Source organism: Salvelinus alpinus, chromosome 2, assembly GCF_045679555.1.
Source record: "Salvelinus alpinus chromosome 2, SLU_Salpinus.1, whole genome shotgun sequence".
In the NCBI taxonomy this organism is placed as follows: domain Eukaryota; kingdom Metazoa; phylum Chordata; class Actinopteri; order Salmoniformes; family Salmonidae; genus Salvelinus; species Salvelinus alpinus.
The window spans coordinates 66,901,266-66,918,681 of record NC_092087.1 but is presented as its reverse complement, the minus strand read 5'-3'; the positions used below and the strand labels follow the sequence as shown (position 1 = coordinate 66,918,681).

The following is a 17,416-nucleotide window of genomic DNA, read 5'->3' as shown; positions in this document are numbered from 1 at the left end:
CATACGTTTAGTGGAAACGTTTGAGATACAGAATATGATGCAACAGTGGTAGACATTAGAACATCAGATGACATTTATGAGTTTAGAATAAAATATGACAAAATTTGTAATATGCCCTGGTTGCTCTTATGGTCAAGAATATCAAGAAAACCGTACACAACTAATCCTAGTTTGTGCAAAGGATCTGGTAGGGGGAAAAATTGAACACATGTTTATTAGCAGTGAGGATGGAAGTGTGTGCTGGTTGCAACAACTACTACACTCTTCAGGTTACTGATGAGCTGATCCAATGACAGCCGTTTCCCATATTTTGACAAGGTCAAAATTGAATTCTCGTTTTTCTGGCCTAATAACAAAGCGTCTAATTTTTAACTGTGCTGTCACGGCTGGTATTTTGTCCACATCACTTAAATTAGCTATCTGCTCATCCACTTCCTCCACACTGGTCCAGAACCCACCATATTTGCCCATGTCTACAGTAATCTGTTGTTTTTACTGACTCCCTGAAGGTCGTTTTGCTTTTGTCTATCTTGTTTCTCTTTAAGTGCCTGCAGTCTCTCTTATTTTGACATGCGCTCACAATATATTGCGCTCTGTCCTTTAACTGATGCCCTAGATGTTTCAAGGACCTCAGCTTTCCTCTCAGGACCTAAACTAGCCAACCATTCCCAAGACCTATTCTGTTTAAACATGATCATGCCCTCTAATGCTACCTTCCTTGCCCTAGTCTTTAATCTTATTAACTGATTAAATATCCCAAGATCCCTCTCACACGCAACGTGTGTTTCTGGAGCAGATTCTAATGCTTTATACTGTTCGTCAGATACACTGTCGTACCGTCCATGCTTTCACTAGACTAGCAAAATTTTGCTCCAGAGCTTGTTTTGTCATGTCATCCAACTCTTCTGATTCTTGTGCTATAAGTTTGTCGAAGATGGGTCCCCTGTGGACGTCTACGCCGTCAAACAAAGTGACCTCACCTCTAATGAAAGTGCTGCTGTCTGCCTGCCACTCTGTGAGCTTTCTAACAAGCACTATACCTGTTGTTCATTGCAAGGAAATGTTCTTTCTTTCCAAGAACTCTCCAGAATGGTTCTGTAACCTGTTTGGATATAAGGCATAATGCCCTACATCCCGCAATGAACTGAATGACATTCAGATCAGCATGAATGGCTTGAATTAACCTGTTTTCATTTTGGGTGAGTCTCGTGAAGTCCAACAAGTCAGTGTAGAGATAGCAAACACCTGCTGCATTGTGGAACATCACATTTATGCGGTTTCCTTTGAAAGTAACTTAAGGAACGTCGTCAGAACCATTCTGGTTAAGCAAGAATGTTCTGAATTCGACTGGCTTGCCACTCTTCTCACATGCACGTTCCTGTACCGCTTTACATACAGTTCGGATAAGCCTAACTGTACCACTCTCACAGCCTGATGTGTGTGTGGGATCTACTTTAGCACTACCTACCTTGTCCTGTTGGAAAATAAGGGATTCCCACATAGCTAATGTTGTACCCGCCTGATGTGCCAGCCCATCAATAACGTGCATACCGCAAAATAGCTCATTGACAAGAGAAAGTCTAGCCTTTTCTGTGTCATCTAAGTCATTGAACCCATCTACAATATCTGGTAATATGTTTGACCTGAACTGGGATAGAATCTCATTAAATGTTTTCTCTACGCTCGCTCTGACACCCATTAAGTTTGTTATTTTTGTAGACATGTCTTTGAAGTGATGATCGCGTGAAAACTCTGTTTTACCACTATTAACAACATCCTGTACCATTTCAACAATGGTGTCAAATCAAATCAAATTTAATTGGTCACATACACATGGTTAGCAGATGTTAATGCGAGTGGAGCGAAATGCTGGCGCTTCTAGTTCCGACAGTGCAGTAATATCTAACAAGTAATCTAACAATTTCACAACAACTACCTTATACAGACAAGTGTAAAGGGATGAATAAGAATATGTACATAGAAATATATGGATGAGCGATGGCTGAACGGCATAGGCAAGATGCAGTAGATGGTATAGAGTACAGTATATACATATGAGATGAGTAATGTAGGGTATGTAAACATTATTAAGGAATACCTAGGATAGGATAAAGTAATCCTTCTAACCCCCCCCCCCCTTAAAAGAGTTAGATGCACTATTGTAAAGTGGTTGTTCCACTGGATATCATAAGGTGAATGCACCAATTTGTAAGTCGCTCTGGATAAGAGCGTCTGCTAAATGACTTAAATGTAAATGTAAATTATATAAAGTGGCATTGTTTAAAGTGACTATACATTTATTACATCCAATTATTAATTATTAAAGTGGCTAGAGATTTGAGTCTGTATGTTGGCAGCAGCCACTCAATGTTAGTGATGGCTGTTTAACAGTCTGATGGCCTTGAGATAGAAGCTGTTTTTCAGTCTCTCAGTCCCAGCTTTGATGCACCTGTACTGACCTCGCCTTCTGGATGATAGCGGGGTGAACAGGCAGTGGCTCGGGTGGTTGTTGTCCTTGGTGATCTTTTTGGCCTTCCTGTGACATCGGGTGATGTAGATGTCCTGGAGGGCAGATAGTTTGCCCCCGGTGATGCGTTATGCAGACCGCACTACCTTTTGGAGAGCCTTACGGTTGTGGGCGGAGCAGTTGCCGTACCAGGCTGTGATACAGCCCAACAGGATGCTCTCGATTGTGCATCTGTAAAAGTTTCTGAGTGTTTTCGGTGACAAGCCAAATTTCTTCAGCCTCCTGAGGTTGAAGAGGCGCTGTTGAGCTCCCCATATTAATCAGGATAATCTCTTCTTTCTAATTATTTAAGGCTGGGCAGTGTATCTCGTTGTCATCGATCGCTAGCCCTAAAATACTTTTTGCCCTTGGACCGCTGAACTCCCCCCATTGTTTTCCTATGAAGGGGCATGCTGGTATATTTCGCCAAATATCTCTCATTGCTGCACATCTAAAGTTCGCAAAAGAGCACCTGGATGTTCCACAGCACTACTGGCAAAATATTCTGTGGACAGATGAAACTAAAGATGAAACTTCCCATGTTTATCAAGACATTTTGCAATGTAAGGCTATCTGTCCGCCAATTGAAGCTCAACAGAAGTTGGGTGATGCAACAGAATGGCTTCAACAGAAGAAAATACGCTTTCTAGAGTGGCCCAGTCAGAGTCCTGACCTCAACCCGATTGAGATGCTGTGGCATGACCTCGAGAGCGGTTCACACCAGACATCCCGAGAGTATTGCTGAACTGAAACAGTTTTGTAAACTGTAACTGTAACTGTAAGAGGAATGGTCCAAAATTCCTCCTGACCGTTGTGCAGGTCTGATACGCAACTACAGAAAACGTTTGGTTGAGGTTATTGCTGCCAAAAAAGAGTCATCCAGTTATTAAATCCAAGGGTTCCCATACGTTTTCCACCCTGCACTGTGAATGTTTACACAGTGTGTTCAAAAAAAGACATGAAAACGTATAATTGTTTGTGTGTTATTAGTTTAAGCAGACTGTGTTTGTCTATTGTTGTGACTTAGATGAAGATCAGATCAAATTTTATGACCAATTTATGCAGAAATCCAGGTAATTCCAAAGGGTCACAAACTTTTCTTGCCTCTGTAACTTTCTCACTCAACATTATTCATTAATTTTTTATTTATGTTTATTTAACCTTTATTTAAGTAGGCAAGTCAGATAAAAACACATTTTTATTCACAATGACGGCCTACCCCAGCCAAACGCTAACGACGCTGGGCCAATTGTGCGCCTACCTATGGGTTACTAATTTGTGACCTTAATTCATCAGTCAAGTATAAGGGACAAGCGAAAACCCGCAGGCTTGGCTCTCCGGGAATGAGTTTGACACCTGTGCCCTACTCCATTGAAGTTGTGTCTAAAAAAACACTATTTTGCTCAAAATGTTATTGTTTTTTTACACTTTAGTGTGCTCACTTTACTATATTTATACTTGGGATATTGTGTTTCAACAGTACAATTTCAAAAATAGCTGGAGGACCCCTTTAAATACAAAGAGGAGGGGGAGAACATTGGGGATTTAGTTAATGAGCTGGTTATGGCAAATACAGCTTTCATCCTGAGGGTTCAATGTTCTCCTTTCTAAATAAAGCATAGACTACCACCTGCTGACTTTTACTACATTCAGAGTTCATATATTTTTGAACACTTCTATATTAATGTGGATGCTACCATGATAACGGATAATCATAGCCTCCCGAGTGGTAAAGCGGTCTAAGGTGCTGCATCTCAGTGCTAGAGGTGTCACTACAGACCCTGGTTTGATCCCGGGCTGTATCACAACCGGCCGTGATCGGAGTCCCATAGGTAGGCGCACAATTGGCCCAGCGTCGTTAGGGTTTGGCTGGGGTAGGCCGTTATTGTGAATAAGAATTTGTTTTTATCTGACTTGCCTACTTAAATAAAAGGTTAAATAAACATACATTTAAAAAATGAATGAATAATGGTGAGTGAGAAAGTTACAGAGTCGTAAATATTATACCCCCACCAAAATGCTAACCTCCCGTGTTACTCCCATGGTAAAGGTGAGAGGTTATCACGTCTTGGGTTAATGATCTTTGTGCATCTGTTATTTTCTTACTCAGGTAAATGGAACTAAATACTCAACTTTTGACAAAATGTAATACACTCAAAGTAAATTTGTCATAAGTTTTGAAAGTCACTGTCGGTATCACATCATCTATGCATTTTTTAAATGAAACTGGTGACTGAATCGGCTTATTCATTGACCTTATCCGCAGAGGCGACCCAGAGCATATTCCAGTCCACATGATCAAAACCGCCTTGGAGTGTGGATTCTGAATGGTCGGACCAACGCTGTGCCGACCTGACCACTGGAACTTTCCTTTTGAGTCTTTGTTTGCAGGCGGCGATAAGCAAAATGGCGTCATTGTCAGATTTACTGAAAGGAGGACGAGAGACGGCCTTACCTGTTTCTAAAAGACATGTAGCAGTAGTCAAGCCTGCAATTTACACGGGTAGGACAGTCAATGTGTTGGTAATAATTCTGGAGCACGGACCTCAAATTACCTTTATAGTTTTCAAGATGTAGGATTGGTGCCACTAACGTTTTCAGTGGTTGGCACAGACCCAAGATTTGGTCCCACCAAAATGTGGTCATTGGCTTCAAACAATAGAAAAATGGGGAGTAATGTTATACAGTCATTCACAGTGCTATTGAGCTGGTTTGATTCAGTAAATACGTTTCAGATTGGCCTACATTTAATCTAAAATGTCCAAGCAGGAATAATGACAAATAGATTTTTATGTCCCAACACTTAAACCAATGATTGGCATACTTTTTGGTTCGACAATTAGGCATTGTTGCTATCATTTTACTGTAAAAATAAGGCTCCAGAATTGCAGAATGGAATTTGTTTACATATTTTTGTTGTGTACAAATATCTATAGGCTAATTCATTTGGGAGTAAGTTCACCATTTGAGGAAGAGGAAACTCAAAACCTATTAGCTAGATCGCTAAATATAATTTCCATCTAGTTAGTCGTGTAGCCTCCCCTGTTATTGGTAATGGTGAGAGGTTATCTTGTCTTGGGGTCATTATCTTTGTGCATCTGTAACTTTCTCACTCAGGTATATGGAACAAAATACAAAACTTTTGACAAAATGTAATACACTGTAAGTAAATTTGTCCTAGTTGCCTACTAGACACATTGAAATGGGGGGACTAGATACATAAAGTGCATTCATTTCCAAGTTGCATTGTATAAAAAAACATTTGATATCAAATGCAACATGCTGGAGTATAGAGCCAAATTAAACGTTTTAGCTTCACTGTCCAAATGAATACGTAGGGGGGTGTATGTCTCAGACTTAAGCCATGTGCTGGTCATTAGCATGTCCATACCAGAATATTCTGTGTTGATGTGATGTTTCCTGTGGTGGAGATAAGGGAAGAGAGGAAGAAGAAAGTGCAGGGGGAGTTGAACAATCAAGTTCAAGTGAAGAATGGTTTCATATCCACTTCTAAATCCACTGTCAAAACATGTTCTGCAGTTGGTTGAGAAAAGGGTTAATGTGATTAATGATGAAATGACATTTGTCCATCCGGTTTAAGGTCAACCCTGTGACGTGAGCTGAACTCTCGTTTTAATATGGAAATACAATTATATTTGTAATTCTTTTTCCCCCGAAAGAAACATTGAACATCTAGTCAAATCATATTGTAAAAGCAGGTGAACTGGTTCTGCTCTGGTGTTTTGCAGTGTTTTACACATTTGCATGTTATTTTTCCAAATTGAGTGTGAGACTGCATTGAAATCACTGACCCAGTTGATTGTGCAAATAGATGTAGATCTTTTACAGCTCTGCTGTTTATCAATGGTCCTTTTCAGGGTAAGACATTATCACCTAAATGCTCAGTATGAAAGAGCTGTGAACTTAACTCTGATGGCTCCAATCTACCACAAGTGTTCCTTTTATTTTCAAGCACCACAGAACATAATGCAGCCATTGTTTGAAATGTGTTCACATGTACACTACATTGGGAGAGGGTGTGGCATGCACAGGGGAGGACCAAGAGGTTAAATAGTCAAACAATGGAGCTGAATGTCAAGTGGCACTCCAGTCTCCTTTTCATGTCATTTAACACCTGGTTTACTTAACAAAAGGCACATCTCAACAGATGGTCCAGGTGTGTATGTGTGTGTGTGTGTGGTGGAGAGAAGGGGGGGGGGGCCTTTGCTATTTTGTTCTCTCTTGCTCCTCTCTTGTTCCTCAAGATAGGAGGGAGGCCAATGACGTCAGAGGATTCCCAACAGGACCAACTCATTGAATACCCTACTCCAGAGGTTTCAAATTCATTCAATGGAGGGCATAGTGTCTGCAGGTTTTTGGTTTTTCCTAACCTGTTTTTCCTTGGAATTAAGGCCTAGACAAACAGGTGTGGGGAGTTACTAATTTGTGACCTTAATTCATCAGTCAAGTATAAGGGACAAGCGAAAACCCGCAGGCTTGGCTCTCCGGGAATGAGTTTGACACCTGTGCCCTACTCCATTGAAGTTGTGTCTAAAAAAACACTATTTTGCTCAAAATGTTATTGTTTTTTTACACTTTAGTGTGCTCACTTTACTATATTTATACTTGGGATATTGTGTTTCAACAGTACAATTTCAAAAATAGCTGGAGGACCTCTTTAAATACAAAGAGGAGGAGGAGAACATTGGGGATTTAGTTAATGAGCAGGTTATGGCAAATACAGCTTTCATCCTGAGGGTTCAATGTTCTCCTTTCTAAATAAAGCATAGACTACCACCTGCTGACTTTTACTACATTCAGAGTTCATATATTTTTGAACACTTCTATATTAATGTGGATGCTACCATGATAACGGATAATCATAGCCTCCCGAGTGGTAAAGCGGTCTAAGGTGCTGCATCTCAGTGCTAGAGGTGTCACTACAGACCCTGGTTTGATCCCAGGCTGTATCACAACCGGCCGTGATCGGAGTCCCATAGGTAGGCTCACAATTGGCCCAGCATCGTTAGAGTTTGGCTGGGGCAGGCCGTTATTGTGAATAAGAATTTGTTTTTATCTGACTTGCCTACTTAAATAAAGGTTAAATAAACATACATTTAAAAAAGGAATGAATAATGGTGAGTGAGAAAGTTACAGAGGCGTAAATATTATACCCCCACCAAAATGCTAACCTCCCGTGTTACTCCCATGGTAAAGGTGAGAGGTTATCACATCTTGGGTTCATGATCTTTGTGCATCTGTTATTTTCTCACTCAGGTAAATGGAACTAAATACTCAACTTTTGACAAAATGTAATACACTCAAAGTAAATTTGTCCTAGTTGCCTAATAGACATATTCAAATGGGGGGACTAGATACATAAAGTGCATTCATTTCTAAATTGCATTCATGTAGCCTGATATAAAAAAACATTTGATATCAAATCCAAAATGCTGGAGTATTGAGCCAAATGAAACGTTTTAGCTTCACTGTCCAAATGAATATGTAGGGATGTGTATGTCTCAGACTTAAGCTATATGCTGGTCATTAGCATGTCCATACCAGAATAATCTGTGTTGATGTGATGTTTCCTGTGGTGGAGATAAGGGAAGAGAGGAAGAAGAGGGCAGGTGAGAAGGGGTGGTGATAAAAACTAAAATGGCTCAGTAGGCTGATTCCCTTTCATTCATTCAATCCCACTGTAGTCCATTAAAAAGCCATTGGAGACTCTTTCAGCTGCCCATACATGGCTTGAATGGATAGAATTTGGTTAGTGATAAGAGAACTAGATTTGTTTAGTTGGTATAAGTAAAGTAAAATGCACTCTTATAAACTAGTTTTACCTCTTGAGGTTTGCAGAATCATATTTTTGGGAAAAATAAATACTTTAATTAGCATACCATCCGCGAAGTGGCTGGCTTTCTTTTTGTAATCCGTGATCATTAGGAGCCCCTGCCACATACGCCTCGTATCCGACCCGTTGGATTGCTCCTCTACTTTGTGCCTATGCTTGTGTTTCGCTATATTGGAGTGTGGATTCTGAATGGTTGGACCAACGCTGTGCAGACCTGACCACTGGAACTTTCCTTTTGAGTCTTTGTTTGCAGGCGGCGATAAGCAAAATGGCGTCGTTGTCAGATTTACTGAAAGGAGGACGAGAGACGGCCTTACCTGTTTCTAAAAGACATGTAGCGGTAGTCAAGCCTGCAATTTACACGGGTAGGACAGTCAATGTGTTGGTAATAATTCTGGAGCACGGACCTCAAATTACCTTTATAGTTTTCAAGATGTAGGATTTTCATAAGCAAAGTGTCATGATGATGTGGCAAGTGACACTTTACTTCTTGAAAGTCCAATATCTGCAAAACGTGACTGCTGACATGCAAAACATTTTGGGACTGTATCAACAGTGGTATAATGATAAAAAATACCAAAAGATAGTTTTTGCATGGAGTTTTCCTTTAATGTTGAGTTAGGCTATTTGTTTTAGTAGGCATACAGACAATATCATTGCGATAAAATCTATTTCAATATCTGCCCAAATACAAAAAAAGATCAGTGGACTAATGGAAAAAAATACCAAAATATCGTTTTTTTGTGGATTTTTCCTTGAATAAAGAACAAGTGTAGAACTAACATAAAATTATAATAATTGTCATCTTCCCGTCTTTATGACGCTGACGTTTTAGAGAATTTCAATATCACAAACGAAAAAATATCTTGTTATTCGGCTGCTTTTACTCCTTAGTATAGTGACAATGACACTTTTCTAGCGTTAGTATCGGCCTTTCCCCCCACACCTAATAATATCACATTGAGGGGTGCTGGCCACTGTCTGATGGCTATAGGTGAGAGACATATTAACAATATAAACAATCCATTACTAATTACCCATCTTTAATGGGAATGAAGACGTGGGCGGGGCAATCAATTGTGGGTGCAGTAGACTAATTATAATATCTAAACTGAAGTGGGTCTGGGTATGGTGTATAAAGTCCACTCTGGTGGGATCGAATTCAGACGAGTCTTCCTGCAGGAGAAGAGCCGTACGTGACCTGTAAAAACGAAGCGTGCGTAATTTACAATGGCGAAATGGGAAATGCGAATGGACGTTCTAAAATGTTTGGCGGTGCTTGAGCTGGATGACATGGATTCAGACGGAAGGGGGGAACTTGATGAGATGTATCAAGAGATCTATGATGATAAATATGGCATTTTTTCAGTAGATTCCGATTCTGACTGTGAGACGTATGGGATCCCTGCCAGGGTGCCAGCGGCACCACAACGCAAGCAGCAAAACTCCCGCAGTTGCTACAGTCAACATGGGCGCAAAAAAGCCCCTACGTTGCCCACTGTGGAGCCGTCACCAACTGAGATGGAGAGCGATAACAAGGGGGTGGACGGCACAGTTTGGGTGAAACAGCCTGTTGGTAACGCCACGGGTCGATTATTAACACAGAACGACACCAGAGTGGAATCAGGCCCTACACCATATGCAAAAGACAGAATCGACGGTGCCTACTCCAGCTTTCATTGTTTGTGTGACATGGAGATGTTGCAGCGCATCAGGGACTGTACTATGGCTGAGGCGCACCGGGCGCAAGGAAAAAACACAACATGGGACTTGTCTGTGGAGGAATTGGAAGCATTCATTGCGGTCCTGTATGTCCGTGGGCTATACGGCAATAGACAAGCGTCTTTGGATGGCTACTGGTCATGTTTAAAATCAGATTTCTTTCGAGACACAATGCCAATGGACCGCTTCACAGAAATCATGCGGTACCTGCGTTTTGACACAAGAGAGATCAGACGCCCCCGGACAAATTCTAACAAATTCGCCGTGGTCTCAGAAGTTTGGAACGCGTTTGTACGGAACTGCGTTGCATGTTACAAGCCAGGGTTGAACATCACTGTTGAGGAGCAACGGTTCCTTACAAGTGGGGAGGTCATCAAGTTTTCGTTGACCGCTGACGTAGACAGCAAGTACGTGCTAAATGTCATTCCTCATGTCGTTCCTTATTCGTGGGAAGATGAATCTCAGAAGCCTGAAAATGTGGCATTGAAGCTTGTGGAACCTTACCTCGGTGCGGGGAGAAATGTCACTACGGACAAGTTCTGCACATCCCTGCCATTAGCAAATAAGTTGATTGCCAACAATACCAACTTGGTCGGGGCCGTGAGTCATTGCGGACGAGAGCTGTCTCCCGTGATGCGTAATCAGGCACAGACAAAGCTATACTCCACTACCGTGCTAAAGCATGACAAAGCAACCCTTACGGTTTACAGAAGTAACCCAAGAAAGAACGTCTGTATTCTGAGCACTATGCACCCGACTGTCGCCATCGGGAGCGACCGAACGAGAGAACCGGAGACCGTGACGTTCTATAATAGCAACAGGGTAGGTTTCACAGCACGATATTTTTTAAACATCATGCCATACACGTGTCATGCACTTGCAGACTACCAAATGGGTTGTTGTTTTTCATTTGGGGATGTAATGCTAATCAATTGTATTCTATCCCATAGGTTGACGTAAATAGGATGACAAGAGAGCGTACGGTGGAGGTTGTGACAGGGTTGGAGAAAGGAGGTTCACACCGCTGGCCCCTTGCGGTATTCTTCAACCTTCTTGACCTGGCTGCAATCAACGCATATGTTTTGTTCACGCAATGCACCGCTAAGACAGTGCCAAGGAGAGATTTCGTCATGGATCTGGCATTCGAGCTTCGCGAGAAGCACATGAGGGCCAGTGCGGCACCGCCTCCTCCCCTCCCACCCATCCAGGACACAGTCTGTGAAACGAAGACCCGGAGCAAGGTGCGCAGATCGACACGGAACAAGGCTCCTGAAAGCTGTGGGTAGTGCAACGGATTTGCTTGTGGGTCTTGCGCACGCAAATATCCAGAACAACAGAAGACGAGAGATGACTTCATGCGTTAGGCTAAAGGCGCATATCCCAAAGGCACAAGATACTGTCTCCAGTGAATTAACAACCGAGTCTGTGTTATAGCATGGATATATTGCCACTAATTCTCCTGTATGCATGTGATGTTTCAACATTGTGTTTTGCACCCTACCAATTGTGTTACAAATAAAATGCAGAAACTTGATAACGTTGTATTTTTTTTATTCAAAGAAAAAATTAAAAACACAAGACAGGTTTTACACGAATTGTCTATTATCAATTGATAACCATTACATTTATGAGTTATGTAAAAAATGATGATTGTGACATTACCAAGTTTTGAATGCAGATGATTTGATAGTGGATAAGACATACTTTTGTAATGTCCAGCCAGTTAGAATTGTGTCATTACTAAAAGCAAGACAAGTGACTATAAAGTATTATGCCAACACGTGTAACCCCTGAAAAGTCGGGTGTTTTAGTGTACTCTAATTCCTCTTCAACGTTTAGTAAAATATACACTAAATGATTACACCCTATATTATCATACAGTAATTGATAAATATATAGGCTAGGCTATGACAAGAGTATGCTGCATGTGCAACAGCTATACCAGGGATTCTATGTTTTTTGGGGTATATAAAAACTGCTGGTAAAATGGCATATCGTTTTCTATTACTAAACTAGATATGCTGTTTACCTCAAGCATTTCATCATAATATGATAATTAAACTAGAAAGGTACTAGAAAACATGGCTTTGAATTGACAAGCGACATATGATGATCGATCTCTCTTATGTAGCCTATATTGTTTGTCTTTAATGAAAGCTAATTGGAATTTACACAGTCACTACATTCAGAAGTAACGTACCATCCCATTCCTATCAGGGCCTGGCCAATTTGATGTACGGTGCTTCTGACCGATTGTACGTCAATAGGAAAATATACAGTATATATATATCTTTCTTTTTAATGGTATGATGCAATGCACCGCTAATCAAGATGCTTTCTTAACATACTTGCTTGCCCCTCCAAATAAAATATTTCAATATTTAAACAGAAAGAAGCATCAATCTCCGATAAAGGGCTGCAGGTAGCCTAGTGGTTAGAGTGTTGGACTAACAACCGAAAGGTTGCACGAGATCGAATCCCTGAGCTGACAAGGTACACATCTGTCGTTCTGCCCCAGTTAATCCACTGTTTTTAGGCCTGTAATTGAAAATAAGAAGTTGTACTTACTGACTTGGCTAGTTAAGAAAAATGAAGCATCTGAGTGAGAGCTAAACATTGTCCCTTTGTCTCTGTATGTGTAGCGCATGTATCTGATGTTGTCTGGGCCAAAAAGAGTATGGCATGTATTTTAACCAGACAGCATCAGATACATGGGCTGCATAAACTGAGTGTACAGTACAAAGCACCTTCCTGATATTGAGTTGCCCCCCCCCCAACCTTTGCCATCAGAACAGCCTCAATTTGTCAGGGCATGGACTCTTCAAGTTGTCAAAAGTATTCCACAGGGATGCTGACCCATGTTGACTCCAAGCTTCCCACAGTTGTGTCAAGTTGTCTGGATGTCTTTGAGTGGTGGACCATTCTTGATACACACAGGAAACTGTTGAGTGTGAAAAACCCAGCAGCCCTGCAGTTTTTGACATCTGCATTGCTTGCTTTTTGGGGCCTTAGGCTGGGTTACTGTATAGCACTTTGTGACATCTGCTGATGTTAAAAGGGCTTTATAAATACATTTGATTTATTTATTTATTGACACAAACCATTGCGCCTGGCACCTACTACCATATCCCAGTCAAAAGCACTTAAATCTTTTGTCTTGCCCATTCACCCTCTGAAGTCACTTTAATAATTTTACCTACATGTACATATTATCTCAATTATCTCGACACCGGTGTCCCCGCACATTGACTCTGTACCGATATCCCCTGTATATAACCCCGCTATTTTTATTTACTGCTGCTCTTTAATTATTTGTTATTCTTATCTCTTACTTTTAAATTATTTTTTGGTTATTTTCTTTAAATTGCATTGTTGGTTTAAGGGCTTGTAAGTAAGCATTTCACTTTAAGGTCTACACCTGTTCTATTCGGCGCATGTGACAAATACAATTTGATTTGATTTGAATGGCACACATACACAATCCATGTCTCAATTGTCTCACGGCTAAAAATCCTTCTTTAACATGTCACCTCCCATTCATCTACACTGATTGAAGTGGATTTAACAAGTGACATCAATAATGGATTATAGCTTTCACCTGGATCCACCTGGTTAGTCAATGTCATGGAAAGAGCTGATGTTCTTAATATTTTGTATACTCAGTGTATATCGGCATATAGTGAGTAAAAAATCAAATCCAATTTTTTTGGTCACATACACATGGTTAGCAGATGTTAGTGCGAGTGTAGCGAAATGCTGGTGCTTCTAGTTCCGAACATGCAGTAATATCTAACAAGTAATCTAACAATTTCACAACAACTACCTTAAACAGGGGCACAAACTCTGCAGTTGTTGAACCGATGTCTCTGAATATATCTCTTTCTGTAATGCTTTAATCAGTTAAAATACTTGACATCCAATGAGAGCAAAATTATACTTTTTTAAAACATGATTTTAAGCTCTACATCAGGGATCATCAGCTGCGGGACGATTTTTTTCATGAATGGATGGACACCGGGCCGGAAAATAATTACAAATAATTTGTAGAGTGCAAATTGACCACAAGAAGCCCAAACATGACACATTTCCATGCCCATACTGTGAGATGCTTAAGACAGCGCTACAGGGAGACAGGACGGACAGCTGATCGTCCTCGCAGTGGCAGACCACGTGTAACAACACCTGCACAGGATCGGTACATCCGAACATCACACCTGCGGTACAGGTACAGGATGGCAACAACAACTCCCTCCAAATCCCTCCATCAGTGCTCAGACTGTTCACAATAGGCTGAGAGAGGTTGGACTAAGGGCTTGTAGGCCTGTTGTAATGCAGGTCCTCATCAGATATCACCGGCAACAACGTTGTCTATGGGCACAAACCCACCGTCGCTGGACCAGACAGGACTGGGAAAAAGTGCTCTTCACTGACGAGTCGCAGTTTTGTCTCACCAGGGGTGATGGTCGGATTCACGTTTATTGTTGAAGGAATGAGCGTTACACCAAGGCCTGTACTCTGGAGTGGAATCGGTTTGGAGGTGGAGGGTCCGTCATGGTCTGTGGCGATGTGTCACAGCATCATCGGACTGAGCTTGTTGTCATTGCAGGCAATCTCAACGCTGTGCGTTACAGGGAAGACATCCTCCTCCCTCATGTGGTACCCTTCCTGCAGGCTCATCCTGACATGACCCTCTAGCAGGACAATGCCACCAGCCATGCTGCTCGTTCTGAGCATGATTTCCTCCAAGACAGGAATGTCAGTGTTCTGCCATGGCCAGCGAAGAGCCCGGATCTCAATCCCATTGAGCACGTCTGGGACCTGTTGGATCGGATGGTGAGGGCTAGGGCCATTCCCCCCAGAAATGTCCAGGAACTTGCAGGTGCCTTGGTGGAAGAGTTGGGTAACATCTCACAGCAAGAACTGGCAAATCTGGTTCACGAGGAGCAGATGCACTGCAGTACTTAATGCAGCTGGTGGCCACACCAGATACTAACTGTTACTTTTGATTTTGACCCCCCCTTTGTTCAGGGACATAGTATTTAATTTCCAGCCATGTGCTGGTCATTAGCATGTCCATACCAGAATATTCTGTGTTGATGTGATGTTTCCTGTGGTGGAGATAAGGGAAGAGAGGAAGAAGAAAGTGCAGGGGGAGTTGAACAATCAAGTTCAAGTGAAGAATAGTTTCATATCCACTTCTAAATCCACTGTCAAAACATGTTCTGCAGTTGGTTGAGAAAAGGGTTAATGTGATTAATGATGAAATGACATTTGTCCATCCGGTTTAAGGTCAACCCTGTGACGTGAGCTGAACTCTCGTTTTAATATGGAAATACAATTATATTTGTAATTATTTTTCCCCCGAAAGAAACATTGAACATCTAGTCAAATCATATTGTAAAAGCAGGTGAACTGGTTCTGCTCTGGTGTTTTGCAGTGTTTTACACATTTGCATGTTATTTTTCCAAATTGAGTGTGAGACTGCATTGAAATCACTGACCCAGTTGATTGTGCAAATAGATGTAGATCTTTTACAGCTCTGCTGTTTATCAATGGTCCTTTTCAGGGTAAGACATTATCACCTAAATGCTCAGTATGAAAGAGCTGTGAACTTAACTCTGATGGCTCCAATCTACCACAAGTGTTCCTTTTATTTTCAAGCACCACAGAACATAATGCAGCCATTGTTTGAAATGTGTTCACATGTACACTACATTGAGAGAGGGTGTGGCATGCACAGGGGAGGACCAAGAGGTTAAATAGTCAAACAATGGAGCTGAATGTCAAGTGGCACTCCAGTCTCCTTTTCACGTCATTTAACACCTGGTTTACTTAACAAAAGGCACATCTCAACAGATGGTCCAGGTGTGTATGTGTGTGTGTGTGTGGTGGAGAGAAGGGGGGGGGGGGGCTTTGCTATTTTGTTCTCTATTGCTCCTCTATTGTTCCTCAAGATAGGAGGGAGGCCAATGACGTCAGAGGATTCCCAACAGGACCAACTCATTGAATACCCTACTCCAGAGGTTTCAAATTCATTCAATGGAGGGCATAGTGTCTGCAGGTTTTTGGTTTTTCCTAACCTGTTTTTCCTTGGAATTAAGGCCTAGACAAACAGGTGTGGGGAGTTACTAATTTGTGACCTTAATTCATCAGTCAAGTATAAGGGACAAGCGAAAACCCGCAGGCTTGGCTCTCCGGGAATGAGTTTGACACCTGTGCCCTACTCCATTGAAGTTGTGTCTAAAAAAAACACTATTTTGCTCAAAATGTTATTGTTTTTTTACACTTTAGTGTGCTCACTTTACTATATTTATACTTGGGATATTGTGTTTCAACAGTACAATTTCAAAAATAGCTGGAGGACCTCTTTAAATACAAAGAGGAGGAGGAGAACATTGGGGATTTAGTTAATGAGCAGGTTATGGCAAATACAGCTTTCATCCTGAGGGTTCAATGTTCTCCTTTCTAAATAAAGCATAGACTACCACCTGCTGACTTTTACTACATTCAGAGTTCATATATTTTTGAACACTTCTATATTAATGTGGATGCTACCATGATAACGGATAATCATAGCCTCCCGAGTGGTAAAGCGGTCTAAGGTGCTGCATCTCAGTGCTAGAGGTGTCACTACAGACCCTGGTTTGATCCCAGGCTGTATCACAACCGGCCGTGATCGGAGTCCCATAGGTAGGCGCACAATTGGCCCAGCATCGTTAGAGTTTGGCTGGGGCAGGCCGTTATTGTGAATAAGAATTTGTTTTTATCTGACTTGCCTACTTAAATAAAGGGTTAAATAAACATACATTTAAAAAAGGAATGAATAATGGTGAGTGAGAAAGTTACAGAGGCGTAAATATTATACCCCCACCAAAATGCTAACCTCCCGTGTTACTCCCATGGTAAAGGTGAGAGGTTATCACATCTTGGGTTCATGATCTTTGTGCATCTGTTATTTTCTCACTCAGGTAAATGGAACTAAATACTCAACTTTTGACAAAATGTAATACACTCAAAGTAAATTTGTCCTAGTTGCCTAATAGACATATTCAAATGGGGGGACTAGATACATAAAGTGCATTCATTTCTAAATTGCATTCATGTAGCCTGATATAAAAAAACATTTGATATCAAATCCAAAATGCTGGAGTATTGAGCCAAATGAAACATTTTAGCTTCACTGTCCAAATGAATATGTAGGGATGTGTATGTCTCAGACTTAAGCTATATGCTGGTCATTAGCATGTCCATACCAGAATAATCTGTGTTGATGTGATGTTTCCTGTGGTGGAGATAAGGGAAGAGAGGAAGAAGAGGGCAGGTGAGAAGGGGTG

At 41.3% G+C, this 17,416-nt stretch overlaps 1 protein-coding gene across 1 annotated transcript; it reads left to right on the top strand.

Moving 5' to 3' along the window:
• Positions 1–9,486: 9,486 nt before the first annotated feature.
• LOC139567240 (uncharacterized) lies at positions 9,487–11,619 on the top strand. The gene is made up of 2 exons (XM_071388704.1): positions 9,487–10,904; positions 11,033–11,619. Exons 1-2 carry the CDS (start codon positions 9,591–9,593, stop codon positions 11,366–11,368), a joined length of 1,650 nt encoding a protein of 549 aa, XP_071244805.1. The 5' UTR covers positions 9,487–9,590; the 3' UTR covers positions 11,369–11,619.
• Positions 11,620–17,416: the final 5,797 nt, after the last annotated feature.

Excerpts from the sequence above, each read along its gene's own strand:
- LOC139567240 (XM_071388704.1), top strand. The coding sequence starts at position 9,591 with ATGGCGAAATGGGAAATGCGAATGGACGTTCTAAAATGTTTGGCGGTG. Across the intron at positions 10,905-11,032 it reads CGTTCTATAATAGCAACAGG|GTTGACGTAAATAGGATGAC; the intron begins GTAGGTTTCACA and ends TCTATCCCATAG.